This window comes from Phytophthora infestans, genomic scaffold (assembly GCF_000142945.1).
Source record: "Phytophthora infestans T30-4 supercont1.2 genomic scaffold, whole genome shotgun sequence".
Taxonomy (NCBI): Eukaryota; Oomycota; class Peronosporomycetes; order Peronosporales; family Peronosporaceae; genus Phytophthora; species Phytophthora infestans.
Genome location: NW_003303757.1, coordinates 3,069,110 through 3,087,131, shown reverse-complemented (window position 1 = coordinate 3,087,131; position 18,022 = coordinate 3,069,110). Strand labels below are relative to the sequence as shown.

The window sequence follows — 18,022 nt, the reverse complement described above, 5'->3', positions numbered from 1 at the left end:
CATGGATGAAAACGAATACAAACTATATCGCCTCTTTGGGTCATCTAGCCGATTTGTTCTTGCTATCCTTTGGCAACACGTTTCCCTTTGATTTAAAAATACCGTGCCATTACTCAATAGATCGAGCTGATACACCTAGAACACAGGACACAATTGTCATACTAATGTCGTACATGTAAACGAGAACTATTGCCCGCCACCTCAGATCTGTCGAGATAGACCGGTCAGGTAGTGCAGTGGTTAAACACTGAACTTCTTATCGCGAGGTTGCGGGTTCGACGTCGGAAAATTCCGATTCGCATAAGTACGAATTTGTGGCAGCAAAACCGACTGGGCCATAGGGTCGCAGCCGGTAATTGATGCGAATCAAGTGTCTACAAGGTGCGCCACGGGGACGCAAATCGTGTACGTAGTTAATAGCAGGTCTCAGGTAGCTAAGGTCTGTAAAAAAGAATCTACCTCGGGTAGAAGGAATTTAATCAGATATGTCGAGACCGTCATGGCGGTCCGGCGGACGAAAGAAAACTAAATCAAGCCTGAGATCGATATACAGCGTAGCTCAACACGATTAGCGTGTAGCAATCCGCCAAACCACCCCGAGTCAAATAACGCGGGCTTAATTCAAACTGCAGCAGAGACATCGCGAGCCTATAGCTACTTTGCGGGTACATTTGACTAGGGTTATCAATAATTCGAGCGGATTAAACATCTTGACCGCCTAAATAACTGACAGGTGCGAAACTGTTAATACCACAAGAACTCCAGTAGAAAGAAACCAGGTTCTCAATGCAACCTCTTGGCCTTAAAAGCTATGCGCATTTTAATTTAAATTTGAATCACATTTTAGTACATAAACAATGTCACTATTTCTGTTTTGAATTATCCTGTCTACTACGGTACCGGTATTGACTACCGGTACTAAAGGTGGACAAATAGATTGAAAACTATTACCGTATTTGAGATCTCCTACTTCAGAGTGATCTCCTAATTCAGACTGCCCTCCAACCAATCACATATCGAGAATGGAACAGCGCACAACTCTAGATCTCCTAATTCAGAGTACAAAAAACGTGCTAAACTGTAACTATCCACCCAGAAATTCGCAATGGCGCGCACTCCCCTCACGGCCAACGGAAAGGGAGAACCCGTATTTCTGGCACTGGCAAGCCTCCCAAGAAGTTCAAGCGCGTTGCCATTTCATACGCCTACAAGCTTTCGGTTGTGGAGGGAACCTGATTGGGAGCTGCTACGACGGTTGCTGGAAGAAGTGCCCGTAGTGCGCCATGCTGTGGATACGCGTCACGACAGAAAACTTCGTAGTTCCCGAAGAATAACTTGATAACTAAATTGTTTTGTTTAAATAATACGTGATAGAGATGCGTCGGTACATGTACAGATCTTGTGTATTTTGCAACAATACAGCTTCAAAAATATTGGGTCTGAAGTAGGAGATCTCAAATACGGTACTTCCTCCGGGACGAAAAAAGTGCAACATTGTACTATCCACACCTTTAAGTGCCGCAGCAGCTTACCTTCCTTTAGCGCGTCGCGAATGACCGAACGAGACACACCCACCTCTTTTGCTAAACTGTCTTGGGTCATGCGGCGTCTGAAAGGGACGTCGGCTATCTGCTCCAGCAGTGCGGAGCGGACCAAACACGGCTGATTGTGCTCTTGTCGACGCCAAAAAGGTCAGATGCACGGGTCAAGCAACCCCAGTCAGATTTCCCCCCGCACGCTGTGCATGAGGATGAAGAGGACGACATCCTGGCGTTCTCGGTTCGTTAGGTTTGGCCTCGAAGTGGCCCCAGTTGCGTCGGCTGCGCTGGTCATGCGGCTTGGAAATGAGGAGTGTCTGGTGTTAAAGATGCTGAAAATTGTGAAATAGCAAGCTGCCTGCGGTACATTTCCGTCGATAACTCTGGCGTCTGAGCAGCGTTTTTCGCGCGCAAACCAGCGTTGGAAAGTGGAGATCACACCGCGACGATTCCGCCAATCAGCGCTTCTAAAGCGAGTCTGTAGGAAAACCACGTTCTTGACTAGGGAGACTGTTGCAATTATTACCAACGAGAGGAAGTAGTACTAATACCTGCTGTAAAAGCTTTATCTTAGAAAATTAGTTTATTTAAAAATATATTATATTACTGGTCGAAAAGGTTTGAAGGTGGAAGAAACTTTTTTGTTTGAAAATTCAAATACCGCCACAACAACCAGGGCTCGCCAAAACCCAGTGATGTTTTTGAGGGTGGTGGGTTAAAAACTCAGTTTTTTTTTAATTTGATGACGTCATGTAGCAATTGGACAAAATAGGCGACGTCAAGCGGAGCACGTAAGCGATACATCTTCGTTCCGTTGTCGGTGCTAAATTCTAATAGCGCAGACATGACGGCTAGTTGCATGCTGAGGCCTTACTGGTGACTCACGGCTATAAATTTGGTTTCGAGATTAATTTTAAGTATACAATAAACTACCTTGTCACCAAGCTCTTTTTCGTATAAAGCCTCTGCGGTCTCCACTCCAGCAGCAGCTATTTTGCGTGGTCTACTAACTCCAGTTTTCTAACGCCAGGAGCGTTTCCCACGATGAGCGGTTGAAATGAAGAGGGCGAATGTGTGATGTTCAGTTTTATAAGTGCTCCGTGTCTTAAATATATCAGAACAGTGCTTATCGCAGTATTTCTTACTTCTCGAAATAATCCAATAAACCGGATATTTGAAATCACTGAGTGGGTGGGTCGTTTAATAAACCCAAAAAACTAAAAATCCAAATTCCATTTTACGAACACTGGCAACAACAAGCGATTGCTAGATGGACACGCTGCACGCGCAGAAGGAGAACGTGGGCGCCAATTTCAACGGTGTCGGGGCTAGTAGTAAGCTTTGTTTCGCAGTTGCTCCCAAGCTATGCCGCTTTATCCCTATCGTGGCTGCCCTTCTTACATGCTTACTACATGCCATTGCTTTTTTGCACTCAAAGACACAAATAAGTTCTTGACGCCGAACCGCGGATTCGTGATTCATGAGGACACAGGCCGAAAGGGGCTGAAAGAAAAATCGACAGAGAGCAGGTCGGCATTATGCCTACGTTTCCAGTGCTGGTACCTCCATGTCGCTGATTAACTAAGTGATAATCCTATAGGCGTGTGCTCAGCGATATTTCGAACAAACAGCGGGGCCGTCACGGGAATAGTAATGTGGACGGTATTGCATCTACCAAGAAAGGGCTGGGTGGACAGCCGAAGAAGCGTAGCCCCAACAAGAGGACACCCCTGACACCGTTGCGATCAAAGTCGCGAGCTCATCTAACGCCGAAGCCACGGGCTTCGTTAGCACCAAAAGTACGAGCGGCCTCTCAGAGTGCAATCAATACCCCACGCGTTGAAGAAGTACTGGTGCGTTATGCTGATGAGAACTAGCACACTTTCACTAGATGACTCATTTTCGACAATCTGTGCGATCTCTCCTCCAGGATATCGAATTCGCGTACGGTGGAGTTTCGTCTCCCAAGGCAGAATCAGCGTGCGTAAAGGGCTTGGACGATGCGATTTGGCAAGACCTTTTGACTCGTGAAACGCCAACACTTTTTGACGATTTTAATCCCACACGCGTCGTCGAAGTCTGGGATGATAGCCGCGAGAGGGTCATGCTGGAAAGCGGGGAGACCCCTTCTCTCTGGTGGGCTTCACCGAATCAACAGACGAAAAGAGAAGCAAAAGATCCGGATGCAAAAGAGTTGGAGGAAAGAGAGCAAGTGGAAGGTGATGATCTGAAGGACCTGCCTCCGCCGGATAACGTTCCCAAAGATGCGATTAACGATCTCGATGATGACGGATTGCTTGAAAACATCCTCAACGTGGACGTTGAAGCGGTGTGCAGCGATTAAGTTTTGGCTGCAATTGCTTTGAAAATATGCTGCTCATGTGTGTGTGTGTTTTTCTCTCAAGATGCATTCGAGCGTAACTTCTTCGTAATCTTACCGTATCTAATCGAAAATCAACCACTTCACTGGGTGCCCATCCGTGCAATCGCTAAGAGCTTGGATACCGTGTCATCACCTGCTGTTTGCCAGTCACCAATCGACGAGAATAACATAGAGAGATGCAGCTCAGGTGATGGTCCTGCGGACTGCCACCGAGACGAAGCTGTCACCCCGCACCTAAAGCAATCCAATACTGCTTGTGCTCGCTCAACCAGTTTTTGCTGTATTCCTGCGGTTCAGTACGGTTAATCGTATATATATCCTGCACGGGCCACGAAGGATTAACTCACCGCACTTTGCCGCGCAAGCTAGAGCATTGCTGTGACTCGAGATACCACGCCGAAGTTCGTATAGCGGAACAGCGTTTGACGTTGCAGAATATGATTTTGGCACGTCCGTCGACGCCATGACGGTGCAAACAACACGAGCTGTATCGGACGAGCTTTCATCTCCATTCTGAGTAAGGGATGGGTCGACTACCAGTTCTGGCACAATTAGATCTTTCCGAAATATGTCCTGTTTGCAAAACAGCCAGGTGAGCATATCTGCGATGAATTAGCGCTAGGATAAAACGCACCAGAAAGTGGGTTGTCAACACAACGCGTGGTCTACCCGCTGTAAAGCGCTTTCTGGCTAGATAGTTGATAAACGAACTCTGTGGCAGTAGAAATATATGAGAAGTGTCATCGTAAAACAACTAAAATCGAAAAGGGCTTCATACGAGCAAAGCAATTCCGTCGAGTTCCGCCGTTCCTGCGAAGCACGACTATGAGCTATCGGATCAGCTCACCCAATGAAAGTACTGCAAACCTTTTCCAAACTCATCGATCAAGAACAGCGAGTGGCCATCTCCGTGGTTTAGCATCCACGCCATCTGAAAACCCACAAATTATTATAATATACCTTCGTACAATTGCTTGTTTCTTGCTATTGTACCTGATTGCAGTCGATTGTAAACGAGCTTTGGGACACTGTCGCGGATTCCATACTGATGCCTTGCTCAGCTCCTGTAAGCTGGCCAACAATGCTAAGAATTTTTACTCTCACCTCTGTATTCTGGTGAAGACTTTCGTAACCAGTCCGATCTCCGCTTCAAGTTTTCATTGTTAAAGTTCTGCAAACTATCTAGCCACACTTTGCACGTGTACCTTTCTCTGCTGGAACAAAAGACCCAATTTGCGTCATGTATTGGAGAAGGCCAACCATTTTCAAATACACGGATTTGCCTAAAAAGACAGGAATGTTAAACAAAAGCGAGTATCCTAAACTTGCTTGGCTCACCCGATCCATTGTGTCCCGTGACAATTTTCATGAAATCACTCGAGTTGAGGAAAATATCGTTCGGAATGTAGTGCTCGACAAGTAGCTCTTGAAGAGGGTGGCGTGCTTGGGTTGCCTTCAATGTGCTGCGTCCAGAAATTTGAGGACTAAGCATGAAAATGAGCTAAACAACGTATCCTCTAGTTTTTGATATACCGTACCGGGTAAAACTGAAGCTCTTTCCGCAGGACGCGAACGAAATCAAGCAATCGAGGTTCGACATGATCGAGGTCATTTCTTGAGAACACACATTGTCAGACTTTGGGAGTTCAAGCTCTAGCAACGCGGATATTTACCATGGATGCTGCCTTCATACTCCAACAATGCCATCGTTAGCTCTTCCAGGAGGTCTGTATACATTAATATTGGTTTGTCAACAGCAGTTGTTAAGTGTTACGCCAAAGGGGTTTTCCTACCTTGCTGCAGATCAAGAATGTATCCTGCAACCCGGTTGTGTTAGTTGCATGAACGTCAAGCATTGTGTAATATGATATACCAAAGATATCTCCAACTGACTCATCCAAATCACGGCAGCAATCATCCTAACCAGGGCACCCGTGAGCATTTCCAACAGAGTTAATTTGAATCAAACTAAAAGATCAATGGGAGTGTATCATGGTGTACCTTGTAATAGAACGTTGTGTCGTCTTCTTGGAATTGGAACACAAAGTCTGGCAGTGTCGTGGGCGATTCACAGCAAATCACATACCCTACTTGGGGAATATACTGGACGGTAATCGACGACAGAACCGGATTTGCCTCTTGAACCTGAAACGCGATCTCCGACAGCACCTGCCCACTCACAGAGATTGAGCATTGGATCGTGCTGCAGGCAGCCTTTGCTTCGTACATTGTCAAGATCCTCGTAGCGCTCCCGTGCTGCATCCAAAGCCTCCGATACGCCACTTCGGATTATCACTGTGCTTTCTTGTTGACTCTCTTCGAAGTCCACAACGTTCCCAAGAAGGTTACTCACGTGGGTGATATTGTGCTCAGATTTTACCCTTGTGAGCACATCGGGCAGTGAAGACATGTTTGTTTCACAAACGCCTTTGATCATCGACCTGCAGTGAGCAATTCATTGCCATTTATTACCTTTAACAGTGGCATGTACCATTACTGGAGTGCAATACATCAGCAGTATGCCTTACTGTGCTTCCAAAAAGCTTCGGATTGAGGTGGCGAACCGACACCAGTCTCCAACTGAAGCGCAGCGTCTTTTAATGCGTTGGAAAATTCCAGCAACATCTCGGAAGTGCTTCAGCTTTTCAAGCTACAGCCAGTGAATGAAGGAGTAAGAAACATGCATTGCGTTGGCCGAAGAAGCTAGTAAAAACAATTACCAGTAGTTGCCGCAGTTCGTCGTTTTCGGCGCCAGTGAAAAATGCGACCGAATTGTGACGCTCGTTAATATGAGCACTGTTTACGAGTGGAGCCAGCATCCAACGGCGAAGCAAACATCCACCCGATTTTGTCACGGTTCGGTTGAGAAGACCAAAGAGACTGCGCGGAGTTATTAGCCAGGAGGTCTGTTCGAAATTAAGAAGCACAAAATTCACAAAACCTGAAGCCTTCTTTAGCTCGACCAGACCCCTGTAAGACAGAGTCGCAATATCAAAGATACAAAGATAATTGACAAGTTTCATCGCACTATACCTTGATTAGTGATGGATGCGCCTCCTGTATCACAGTAGATACGAATAGGCATATTGCTCATAAACACAATCGATCTCAAACTTAAATATTGCATCGGCCTACATGGTTGAATATCTGAAGGGACTGTAGCGTGGACTTGTCGATACACATAAAGCCATCGAGTGCAACTAGCTCCACGGTTGAAAAGTACAGCGATTCGACGTCGTCGAACTGATTCCCAATCTGGCGGCAGTTAGACACAGGTAAAACTTGACTTTACATTTAATAATCCAACGTACCTTTTCAGAGACCAAATAGAGCAACAAAGCTGCACACAACGTTAAGGAGGCGAAACACACACATATACCGGAGCAAGTAATCCTACCACCAGTAGCGCGAATAAGTTGAGTACTATCGAAATCGAAGAAACTGCCAAGAAAGGTGTTTGCTTCTCGCCTAAAACATCGCCGTCATTTATCTGAAGTGCAACCCTGCTGACAATTCAGCACGTCACCTACCGCGATAATCGAGCCCGATGCACCCTGAACTCGTCCGAAGCTGTACCGACTTGAACACGCTCAACTGCTTGGCAAGCTTTGTGGTAGTTAAAATCTGCTTGGCAAAACCAGCATGGGTCAATGCGACGAATTCTCTTTTTGCGACGACACCATACCCGAATGCTACATTACATGAAGCAAAAATGGTAAATAAAAGCCAACCAACCCGTAAGGCATCATAAACCGGATTGTAGAGTACCTTGCGGACGCTAATGCCCGTTCTCGTCTGGTGCATATCGCCCAGCTTCTTTACCATTCGAAGTATCCCGTTCGTACTTGCGTTCCGAGAGGAAACAAGCACATGATTTACTCCGAATTGAGTGTGCAGGCGATCAATAATCTAGGCAACAGTGATTCGGATTGGCTGTCGGTCCACAAACCGAACAGTCAACTCACTACTCACCTCCTCCAGTTCCTGTGGATCCGCAATTCGAAGTTGCAGCGTCTTGAGACTCGTCGTCAGCGCGTTATAAATCGCGACGCCCAGTTCGCCTCGGTCAAAAAGAATCGACATGAAAACTAGTTCCTCCTCCTCTACTTCATTGAAGTCTTCAACGTCGGACGGATGGGGCCGTTCCTCCTCCTCCCCCTCCCCTCGTTGCTGTGCGTATTCCACGTTAGACCTAATAAATATTAATACTTGAGCTCATCGAATCGTAAAATGGGATACCACAGCTTGAAGACTCGACATGGAGTGTTGCGCGCGCTCCAATGCGGAAATTTGGAGGGAATGACCTACTGCAACTTATGTGCTATGGAAGGTTCAACAATCAATTTGACAGGATATTGGAGTGGTGAACACACTCTGATCCGCATTTTCAAACGTGGGCTTCGATCAAGATGGTACGGCTCATACCGCATGAACGGCTTGACGGCGTTCGCGCTGCAGCACTAGCGATGACTGATGAAGTTTTATGATCACTGTGGTACACTGCTACAGGCAACAGCACAGGTCGCTGAGAACATCATCACGCTGAAGGGCTCGACTGAGATCGTAACCGAGTTCTTTTCTTGCAGCATCAACACGTACTTTCAGCGTTTGACGTTGCTGGCGGCGACTGGCGATGCAACGAACTAATCGTGTTTGTGCTGACATGTGTAGCATTTTGTACCAGCGTGGTATTTACCCCGCCGAGAGTTTCAAGCAGATCCAGAAGTATGGCTTGAACATGCTCGTTACGGACGACGACAAGCTCAGTGACTTTTTCACAAAGTTTCTCCATCAGTTATCAAGTACGGCAGCCTCCATTTTTGATTGTTGTGTTATGCTTGCACGAGATGACACACTTTAATTCGTAGACTGGTTGTTGAAGGGAGAAGTGCAAAAGCTTGTGCTGGTCATCACTGGAATAGAGACTCAGGAAGTGCTGGAGCGGTGGGTTTTTGAAGTTCACGCGGACAACGGCACTGGAGAAAGGTGCATGCGCATTACTGTAGTGCGGCTGATGATTTTCTTGCTGAATCGCACATGAGATGTATTGTTTGTAGTGATAGTACGCCTGCTTCGAAGCCCAAGAAGGAGATCATGGCTGAGATTCAAGCTATCATTCGGCAGATCACAGCCAGCGTTTCGTTCTTGCCTATTTTGGAGGAACGGTGTGCTTTTGACCTGCTTGTGTACACGGACAAGAACTCTGAAGTGCCCGCGCTGTGGGAGGAGTCAGATCCTCGTTACATCAAGGACTCGGCCGAAGTTCGACTGCGTTCGTTCTCAACAAAGGTGCGAGTTGTGGTCATCAAAAGGTGTATTCTGTGCTGATTTTCAATTAATCCGAGTGACGATTAATTTGCAGGTCCACAAGGTCGATGCGATGGTAGCGTATAAGAACCCTGAAGCCGACATCTAGTTGCCACAAAATCACAGCAGATTCCAATACCGTGCCTGCTTACTGCTTCTTGTCCTTGTTTTCAAAACGCGACAGAACGGTCTCTATGTCCTTGGTGAATGCCTCTTTGCTGAAGTAGCCGTCCTTATCGAAGTAACGGCCAACATAAAGCTCTTCCTTTCGTTGTTTTCCCTTCGCGTCAGCATGGTGGATACTGACCGTGTAGTGCGAGTCCGTGTAAGGAAACGTAGTCCGCACCAGAATGGTCTTACCTGGATTCGATCCCTGCAATGTAGTTATCCACATGCATACACTGTAAGCGAATCTTTCAACAATATCCCACCACGCACACGACTTCTTAGTTGCGCTGCGTACCGATCGCGTCACCCGCAGCAGGATATCCTTCTCAATAAACGTTGTGTAACCGAACAACAGCGCGTGAATAAAGAAGAACCTGCCCACCAGTCATAATAAGCTTATCTCACTCCAGAATGTGGATAGCGCCACAACGATAGTATGTAGAGCCCCAGTCCATTCACACTTACCCAGCGACGCAGGAATAGACTAGCACGTCCTCGGGGATGGCTGGGTGCTTGTAAAAGTGGGACACAGCCGCGATGATCGTCGCCAGCACCATGAGCAGTAGCTTAGCATTATCCCATTCATAGTGGAGCTTAAATTCCTTCTTCCCTTGGAACAACCCGACGATAGTGTCATCTAGTAGATTCTTGACGGCGTTCTGGTCTCCAGTCTCGATATGCAGGTCTGATTGCGTAAAAAAATGTTGGTAAATTAGACCGCAAGTACCAATAAGCCAACATTTCTTAGCACCACCATTACGTACCGTTCAGTACCATTTCGTCCTCTGAGTCCTTGCGCTCCGGGGAAGCGGTACTGAATGAGGAGCCCATAGCTGTCTGTGACTCGGACTCCGAGGGGATGATGTGGCACTTTCAGCGAGATAATCCCTTCTTCAGACACAAACCTATCTTAACACATACTGTAATTTACCGAGATTACATGTACATGTTGAGTATTCTGTATGCCATCCGATAGTGTGATAATCTGTTTGAATACTGAAAACGCAGCCACTGGAAGCTTTGCCAAGAGGCAGCAACCCGGCGAGGATAAGTAGCTGCAGCACCGGGCTTGATACGATGGCAAAAACCAAGGTTTCGAGTGAGGAGCTTAAGCGCAAGATGAAGCGTCCCAAGGCGCGGCACGAATCGGTGGCGGCGACGTCCGTCCCAACCCCTGGCTACGCTACCCTCGCGTCACTTGGGGCGCCGCCCACGTTGCAGTCGCCAAGTTCCAGTGCTCGGGGTGCGTCGTCTCACTGATTTCCAATAGTGCTCTGGAAACAGGGGTGGCATTAAACGCTTCGTAGCAAGTCTAACGAACTTGATGCGCTTAGGGTCTAAACCATCACCGGCGAGCAGATATGACAGTTCGTTAGGCCTGTTGACTAAACGGTTTGTGGAGTTGATCCAAGCTGCGCCGTCGAAGGATTTAGACCTGAACACAGCGGCGGAATCGCTCGGCGTTCAGGTCGGAAGACGCAACTGCGCAAATTATGCAATAAAGTTTTGGTGACTTTGGCTCTTGGTGCTGCGCATTGACAGAAACGACGTATATACGACATCACGAACGTGCTGGAAGGTATCGGGCTGATAGAGAAGACATCCAAGAACAACATTCACTGGAAGTATGTGGATTAGTGCATCGAATTAGGTAACTGTTAGGATGACTCTTTGTCCTTACGCTGACGATGATAATGCACTTTTGGTGTTGTGCAGGGGTGCAAGCGGGCCAACTGGCGCCGCCGACAGCTACCAGGGTATGGATCATCTTCGACAGAGCATTTCAGATCTTAGACAAGAGGAGCTCAAGTACGATCAACATATCAAGACGGTCAGCCAGAACATTCGACATCTATACGAAGAAGAAGCGTTCGACAAAGGCAGTTTCGAAAACTTTTGCTATGTCACACACAACGACATGCGACGACAGGAGAGTTTTGCAGACCAGAGCGTTATGGCAATCAAAGCCCCACCTGGAACAACTCTTGAAGTGCCCGACCCGGATGAAGGTATGCCCGCGGGGAAACGCCGGTTTCAGATCTTCCTCAAGTCTACAGGTATGAGATACTGCATCCTGCTACTACTTTGATTTACAATACAACTGTTGTTGTCTTCTCAGATGGACCGGTGGATGTGTATTTAGTTCGACGGATGGATGAAAAGAATGCTGATGGCAGCGAGTCGGCGAAGGATGCCCGAGCACTTGCAGCTCCTGATAGCCCAGCGCCTCCTTTAGACCAGGTTAGTATAGCTATGTGCTCTGACACACTTTTTGTCTATATTTATATGCAATCTCGGCTTATCTTTACAACTCTTCTTGTCGCTTTGCTACAGCAGAAATCATACGATTCGGACAGCGGATTATTCAAACTGGCCCCGTTAAAGGTATTGAAGCAATTAGAACACAACTCTATTGCATCCACACTGTTTCCTATTAATCATGTACTGTGCCCACTGTGCTAACAGACCGATCCAGATTTCTGCTTCAGTCTTGACGATAGCGAAGGCATCTCTGACTTTTTTGCAGACATTCCATAAGTGAGGAATTGCGACGTCAGTCATTGCGCACCATGTTAGCAAACTCTTCAGTATGCCGGCTACCTCGTTAGCGACGACTGGTCCACTCACATGAACCAACAGCAGGATTGCCCAACTATTTAACCCTGCTGGGAGTCGATCCTTTTGCTCGGTGAAAACCACGACCCCAGAAGCTGTTCTGCAGCATTTTGGCTCATTCGATGTGCTGGGTGCGACAACATTAGCACGAGCGCCTAAGTAGCCAACATCACCAACGTAATTCTTTTTAGACGCTTCTGCTGGCAATCCCTCGTGCGTATCGAACATATATGTACCGAATCGTACCTGGTGCAACCTTTCAAGTGATTGACCGACTTCTAGGAAGTAAAACTTGGCAAACGGGTTCGTGTTGTCATATGCGCAGAACTGGTTGAACGCACTCTGCAAAAGCAGCAGGCGTGAGAAAGAAAAAGTCAAGCTGACGAGTGACTCAATGAACTATGTAACCTGAGCTGCCTCTTGCAGGACGTCTTGGTGCCAATAGATGACATCCAGATGATAAACAGGGTCGTTGATAAACGTCCTGGAAGTTTCCCCCTGGCTCGACTGCAGCGATGGTCTCTGTACAGATCAAATTGAATTATTGAAGCCGAAGTTGCAAGTTTAACAGTAGAGCAAGTACTGTAGTATTGTACCTGTTTCACTTGTCTGCAGACGACCAGTAGGCGAAACGGCGAAGTGCTTTGGCGCTCCTGGGGTTCATACTATAACAATCTCCATTTTAGTGTTTCCAAACAAGCAGAGCAGAGAACTATTCCTATCGGACCAATTTTCGTCGGGCATCGAAGTAGCGAGCGACATCGGCCAATAGAGCATCAAGGTCCACTTCAGAATCACACTCAGCTGAAGTGAACAAGCCAGGCACCGCCGCCACCAAAGCATTGACGTCTTTCGTGCACTGCTCCAAAGTGCCTCTTGTCAGCAAATAACCAAATGCCAGTCAATACCAGCCAGTGTCAACCTCCTGCTTAACATCGAGTCTTGATCCCTGAACGGTGGCAAGACTAATCTGGTGCTGCAAAAGGGGCTAACGTTAAGAGTTATTTTGTTTATTCCCAAACGGACGCCGGTGTCGCCACTCACGCTGCCCCCCATTTGCATTTTGATTCGAACAATCTTCAGCATCGCTTCCTGAAGCACTCGAGCGTCGGCATCTTGGTCCACTCCACACACACAGATCATCTACCGAGATACCAATAAGCGTTAAGTATAGACAACAACCTCTCCAACGTAGCTGTGCACGTACGAGATGCTCATCTGCGAGCGTTAGTTGCTGAAAAGCTCGAGCATCGTCCAGCGTCGGAGTGACCTTCATGGCTTTGTACATCTGACTGGCTTTTTATATGGCGAGATTGGGGCCACTGAGTAGGTTGCAAACTCCCGCCCAATAATAAAGACTTCGCCAAAGGCCATCGCAACAGCTTAGGGGTCCAGTGACTTCGTGATAGGTCCAAGCATAGCGCCGACGTGACGGTTCGCACCAGCAACACTGGCAAGCATAGTACTATCACCAGCCTTAGAACGGACAACAGCAGCGTCTCCCTCGCCTCAAGGCCTTGAGTCAAGGAAGATCTCCTGGAAGGTCTTCTGCTGTAAGATCTGGTCATAGATGTAGATCTGTGATTAGCCTATTATATACAAGAACCCAGTACCGGACAGTATCGCAATCACGTGGCGCCTGGAGCATGCTCCGTTCATGCTAAGTTTGCATAATGGTGGGCGGGACAAACTGCCAGATCGGCCCAAAGACGGCTGCACGACTTTTGGGTTCTCCACTTCAAGGTCTGTGTCGGTGAGGCGGGAGGAGACAGCGGAAGTAACAGAGTCCACATTGGGCAACGAAGACGAGTGCCAGACAAAAGAAGGTGTGAGAGATCGTCAAGTCGTACCCATCTGTGGTTGCTGCGGGTATCGACAACGAGTACGATGAAAATGACCCAAAGGACAGTGTTCCAGAGCTCGAAGTCGCACTGAAAAAATCTACCCATCCGCTAGAAGCGCTTTCTAGCCTAGAAAGCGCTGACGAAGATAAGTAATGAGGTGAACGACCTGGAGCATATTTATGGCAAGCTTTGGAAGTGCCCCAACAACCTATTGGATTAGCCTGCTGGTGGACTAGCGACATCGGGTGGATATTAATCTAAGAGCAACCAGGTAACCGGGCGTGTTCGAGTAGGCGGGCACGCACTGGGGACTCCCCAGTGGGGAGGCAGATGAAGGCAAAGACGATAGAATTGTAGTATTTCTTGGCCCAGTGGATCTAACTGTTGTAGCCTCACGACGTAAGGTACGATCGGGTCGTTTTGGATTTCTGGAAACGCGCTGATGCATCACAGACTGTCGTGGATCACAACCATCATCGCGTTCATGCCGTTTTTATTTAGTGGTCAATGGCCACTGGTCAAGAACGACAAAGAAGTTTAATGCGACCAAGCTATTTTCCATATTCTATAAACGATACAGAAGTAAACCAATACTTCAGTATTATACATGAAGAACACCGTTGCCTGTAGTTAATGCAAATAAGCTCCGTTTCGTATCTCGAGTAGGTTAGAGGCACTTCATAATTAACCCTTGCTCAACGTCCCGGGTCTGTTGCTCATAGCAAGTGCTGTATACTTCATGCCGACGCCAGCAAACTTTTTCTTTCGCTCCTCAGCTTCCTGTTTCCGCTGTTCCAGCTCCTGTGTGCGTTTCGTCCAATAAACTTGCTTCTTGGCGCGGTCCTCAACCATCTTGCGTAACTTCAAACCAGACTGTACTTCTTCTTCGGTCTCGCTGTCGGGGCTGCTATCTTCGCACACCATTTGCAAATGCGTTACCTGTTGGAATACACTTCCATAAGTAATGCGTCCAGTCTTTATATTTTGCTGCAGTCATTCTCATCTGCCGAATCTGAACAGCGCACCCAGGATTCGCGAATCTCCTCCGAGTCCGCCTCCACATCCAGTAAAGTATCGCCCTTCTGGGACGTAATGGTAAACCCAATCTTGCCTGTGTAGCACTTAGTGCAAAAATGCAAATGCAGAGATTAATGCACCTTGGCGCAGTCACAAACCTTGTGCTTGGATTAAGTTCACTGAGTGTAACTCGATCTTCCTCGGCCCCTTGATCGAGTCGTGTAGTTTCCACAACAATCTAATACCAAATGTCAGCACACCACTGTTGATTTTAATATCTTACTGTGGTTGTAACGCACGTGTGTCCGTCCTCATCAAGTTTCACATAAATCCTTTCCGTCCCGGTGTTCATCCCTAGAATCGTCCTTTTCCGCATGAAGTAGGCACCTGGATGCCGCACAGTCGACAAATAAAATACTTCGTGAAGTACCCCGTAGCGACACATCTAGTCTGTTCATGCATCTCACCTTTCTGCAGCACCAGCAGTCTCTGCGCACCTTCCTGCCGTGCCTGACATTGCGCCAAGCAGTTGAGCTGGTTCCCCATTGTCAATTATTACTTGTAAATGGACTCTTTATTGACTTTTGACCAATGACAAGCCTCACTTCATATAGTCAGTCGGCATGGGCGTCCAGCAATCGCGCACCAGCTCCGAGCATTTGGGCGCGATCACGTCGAAGCCTCTGGAGCTGCACCGTCAAGCGGAGACGGGCATGTTTTCGGACTCAGAGAGTGACGTTAGTGGAAGTGACAGCAATACAGATGAGGAGAACGGCGTGTGGATGGCGCTGCCGAGCGCATTGAGCTCCACCGGTCGCACATTTCGCAAAATTGAAACGCAGGTGGTGAATCAAGAGGAACAGCTTCACTTGGTCAAGCGTAGAGCGAGGAAACTCGCACGAACTACTGCAGACGCTACAGAGAATGGCGCAGACCCTATGTCGCCTCGTCATTTTCACAAGATAAAAGTGATCGGAGTTGGTGGGATGGGAAGAGTGCTGCTGGTTCGTCATCGACGAGATGGAAAGCTGTACGCGATGAAAGTCATGTCTAAAAAGTCGGTGAAGGAGAAGGATATGGCTGCGAGAGTTTTGGCGGAGCGTGACGTTCTCGGGGGAACTTGCCACCATGCGTTGGGTAGGTAGCTGAATGTTTTTACATCTATGATCACAGTAGTGGTGATATAGTGGTTGTTGACAAACTGTGGTCTAGTTCAACTGTATTGGGCTTTTCAGACCAAAGACAACCTGTATTATGTGATGGAGTATTGCCCTGGTGGAGAGTTGTCCACGCATCTGGAGCGAGCAACGAGGTTTACGGAAGAAGTGACAGCGTTTTATGCGGCTGAGCTACTTCTCGCTGTGCAGCAGCTTCATCAACACGGCATTCTGCACCGAGATCTGAAGCCAGAAAATATCCTTCTCACAAAAGACGGACATCTTAAACTTGTTGACTTCGGTATCAGCAAGTTCGGAATTACCGAAGCTACTCGAGGGGCGACGACTGCCTGTGGTAGTTACGAGTATTTAGGTGGGTATTGCTATGATTGAAGGTGCATTTGAGAGGTCAATGTATGACTGTGGTTTTGCTATCACCCTGGTAGCTCCTGAAATACTAAAGGGGAAGGAATACGGCACAGCTGCGGATTGGTGGGCTTTTGGAGCAGTGGTATATGAACTCCTGACAGGATTACCGCCATGGTACAGCCAGAATGCGAAAGAAACGTGCAAGCAAGTTCTATTCGCACCACTTTCGATCCCAGAATTTATATCGCCGGAAGCCGAGGATTTGTTGCGAAAGCTACTCAACCGGAACCCGTATGAGAGATTGGGCTCTTTGCATGGGGGCTCAGAATTAAAGGAGCATCTATTCTTTCGTCATATCGACTGGGAAATGATTACTTTTCGGGAGGCCCAACCACTGATCCAACCTTGTTTATCTACAGAAACAATCGTACGTCTGTAATTCTGCTACCATGTGGGTCTTTCTAACCCTTGTTTGTCGTTTTTGTTGTTGTGAAGATCGATGGTATCAATAGTAGCTTTCGCGACGATTTTACAAGAGTGTCGCTAGGACGTATTGACAGTCCTGGGAGCGATGGGGGGTTCAGTGAATCCTTTAAAGGGTTTAACTTTAAGGCATCTGAAGACCAGCAGATTGAATATGGCTACACTCGCGACATCAATATGTCCAGTAATAAGGATGGTGTCTTCTAAGTCAACTTAATTTTGCGGCGACAGGTATGTTAAATGTTGCAATGTTTGTAATAAATAGTTTAACTATTTTGGTGAACTTCACGAATTTTTACGCAAGAGAATAGTTTATGTGCTGGCTTCACACACGTCACCCTCTTCTCGCAAGTAAAAAATGTTCGTGATCTTATGGGTAGCGTATCCGTCTGAGATTTATTCTAGAGCATTCTTCATTTCAAGCACCGTCAAGTTGTCGAACTCCGTCTCGACCTATAGACTTCTATCCTGCCAGGAAAACGATATATTGACCACAAAAACGATTTACATGTCCTTACAGCAAGAAGTGAGAAGGCAATATAAATGATTTGTCGTATACCATCTCCTTCAAGGGTCGGGTAGTCCGCGGCTGTTCGGGGAGTACGGTCTTGTTCAGTGGCCAGAACGGTATATAGGAACACTTAAAAGAATATAAGCTTGTTTATTGACTTGTCTTCCTCTTGAGTAGAAGTAGAGAAATATAAGACTGAGAGCTAACTGGAAGAGAGGTCTAACACCGCCCCTTCCCTACATACACTACACCACTTCTGTTATACTAGAAAGAAGAGTTCACTTCACCTGACGTCCGCCATCGTGGGACAGCAGGGAGTTCTGGGAAGGGACTTGATGACGCTAGGTGCTTTGGTCCCACGACGCCTGAGAATCAGCGTTCTTGGACCTCCTTATAGAACCACTCTAACGGGCTCGGTCAGGGGCACGCGAGCCGTCGAGTTCAACGGGAATCATCCTGACGGGACGGCCGGGCGAGGAGTAGCCACAGGGCCTCGGGTCATCCGACGGGGCGCATAGCTCCTGGAATGACCCCTTCGTTCCCGGGTACGGGACAAATTGCTCCAGTGCGATGAATTTTCTGTAATATATTTCTGTCTACCGGGGGGGGGGGTCCATGCACAGTTAGCT

At 47.5% G+C, this 18,022-nt stretch overlaps 9 protein-coding genes across 9 annotated transcripts; 4 read left to right on the top strand and 5 right to left on the bottom strand.

The window, feature by feature from the left end:
- Nucleotides 1-1,376: 1,376 nt before the first annotated feature.
- Nucleotides 1,377-3,882, top strand: PITG_01584 (uncharacterized protein; the record flags this gene model as incomplete). Its single annotated transcript, XM_002908178.1, has 7 exons — nucleotides 1,377-1,384; nucleotides 1,617-1,779; nucleotides 2,311-2,358; nucleotides 2,809-2,872; nucleotides 2,977-3,067; nucleotides 3,139-3,391; nucleotides 3,469-3,882. The coding sequence occupies 7 exons, from the start codon at nucleotides 1,377-1,379 to the stop codon at nucleotides 3,880-3,882; spliced, it is 1,041 nt and encodes a 346-aa protein (XP_002908224.1).
- Nucleotides 3,883-4,001: 119 nt separating this feature from the next.
- Nucleotides 4,002-5,279, bottom strand: PITG_01583 (uncharacterized protein; the record flags this gene model as incomplete). Its single annotated transcript, XM_002908177.1, has 9 exons — nucleotides 4,002-4,207; nucleotides 4,269-4,494; nucleotides 4,556-4,633; nucleotides 4,700-4,731; nucleotides 4,789-4,852; nucleotides 4,915-4,966; nucleotides 5,026-5,068; nucleotides 5,127-5,204; nucleotides 5,260-5,279. 5 exons carry the CDS (start codon nucleotides 4,850-4,852, stop codon nucleotides 4,002-4,004), a joined length of 606 nt encoding a protein of 201 aa, XP_002908223.1.
- A 2,124-nt stretch (nucleotides 5,280-7,403) lies between these two features.
- On the bottom strand, nucleotides 7,404-8,004 carry PITG_01582 (uncharacterized protein; the record flags this gene model as incomplete). The annotated part of the gene is made up of 3 exons (XM_002908176.1): nucleotides 7,404-7,411; nucleotides 7,452-7,613; nucleotides 7,887-8,004. 3 exons carry the CDS (start codon nucleotides 8,002-8,004, stop codon nucleotides 7,404-7,406), a joined length of 288 nt encoding a protein of 95 aa, XP_002908222.1.
- Nucleotides 8,005-8,330: 326 nt separating this feature from the next.
- On the top strand, nucleotides 8,331-9,337 carry PITG_01581 (mitotic spindle checkpoint component mad2; the record flags this gene model as incomplete). The annotated part of the gene is made up of 6 exons (XM_002908175.1): nucleotides 8,331-8,333; nucleotides 8,431-8,516; nucleotides 8,593-8,723; nucleotides 8,790-8,907; nucleotides 8,979-9,210; nucleotides 9,284-9,337. The coding sequence occupies 6 exons, from the start codon at nucleotides 8,331-8,333 to the stop codon at nucleotides 9,335-9,337; spliced, it is 624 nt and encodes a 207-aa protein (XP_002908221.1).
- Nucleotides 9,338-9,749: 412 nt separating this feature from the next.
- On the bottom strand, nucleotides 9,750-10,259 carry PITG_01580 (uncharacterized protein; the record flags this gene model as incomplete). Its single annotated transcript, XM_002908174.1, has 2 exons — nucleotides 9,750-10,081; nucleotides 10,161-10,259. The coding sequence occupies 2 exons, from the start codon at nucleotides 10,225-10,227 to the stop codon at nucleotides 9,858-9,860; spliced, it is 291 nt and encodes a 96-aa protein (XP_002908220.1).
- Nucleotides 10,260-10,416: 157 nt separating this feature from the next.
- On the top strand, nucleotides 10,417-11,969 carry PITG_01579 (transcription factor, putative; the record flags this gene model as incomplete). The annotated part of the gene is made up of 7 exons (XM_002908173.1): nucleotides 10,417-10,639; nucleotides 10,731-10,864; nucleotides 10,939-11,021; nucleotides 11,113-11,453; nucleotides 11,513-11,637; nucleotides 11,731-11,781; nucleotides 11,863-11,969. The coding sequence occupies 7 exons, from the start codon at nucleotides 10,474-10,476 to the stop codon at nucleotides 11,932-11,934; spliced, it is 972 nt and encodes a 323-aa protein (XP_002908219.1).
- Nucleotides 11,970-12,053: 84 nt separating this feature from the next.
- On the bottom strand, nucleotides 12,054-13,288 carry PITG_01578 (uncharacterized protein; the record flags this gene model as incomplete). The annotated part of the gene is made up of 5 exons (XM_002908172.1): nucleotides 12,054-12,167; nucleotides 12,259-12,354; nucleotides 12,609-12,677; nucleotides 13,057-13,155; nucleotides 13,220-13,288. The coding sequence occupies 5 exons, from the start codon at nucleotides 13,286-13,288 to the stop codon at nucleotides 12,054-12,056; spliced, it is 447 nt and encodes a 148-aa protein (XP_002908218.1).
- A 1,145-nt stretch (nucleotides 13,289-14,433) lies between these two features.
- PITG_01577 (uncharacterized protein) lies at nucleotides 14,434-15,440 on the bottom strand (the record flags this gene model as incomplete). Its single annotated transcript, XM_002908171.1, has 5 exons — nucleotides 14,434-14,795; nucleotides 14,882-14,967; nucleotides 15,032-15,111; nucleotides 15,173-15,260; nucleotides 15,341-15,440. 5 exons carry the CDS (start codon nucleotides 15,417-15,419, stop codon nucleotides 14,541-14,543), a joined length of 588 nt encoding a protein of 195 aa, XP_002908217.1.
- A 56-nt stretch (nucleotides 15,441-15,496) lies between these two features.
- PITG_01576 (protein kinase, putative) lies at nucleotides 15,497-17,089 on the top strand (the record flags this gene model as incomplete). Its single annotated transcript, XM_002908170.1, has 4 exons — nucleotides 15,497-16,010; nucleotides 16,086-16,403; nucleotides 16,477-16,826; nucleotides 16,895-17,089. 4 exons carry the CDS (start codon nucleotides 15,497-15,499, stop codon nucleotides 17,087-17,089), a joined length of 1,377 nt encoding a protein of 458 aa, XP_002908216.1.
- Nucleotides 17,090-18,022: the final 933 nt, after the last annotated feature.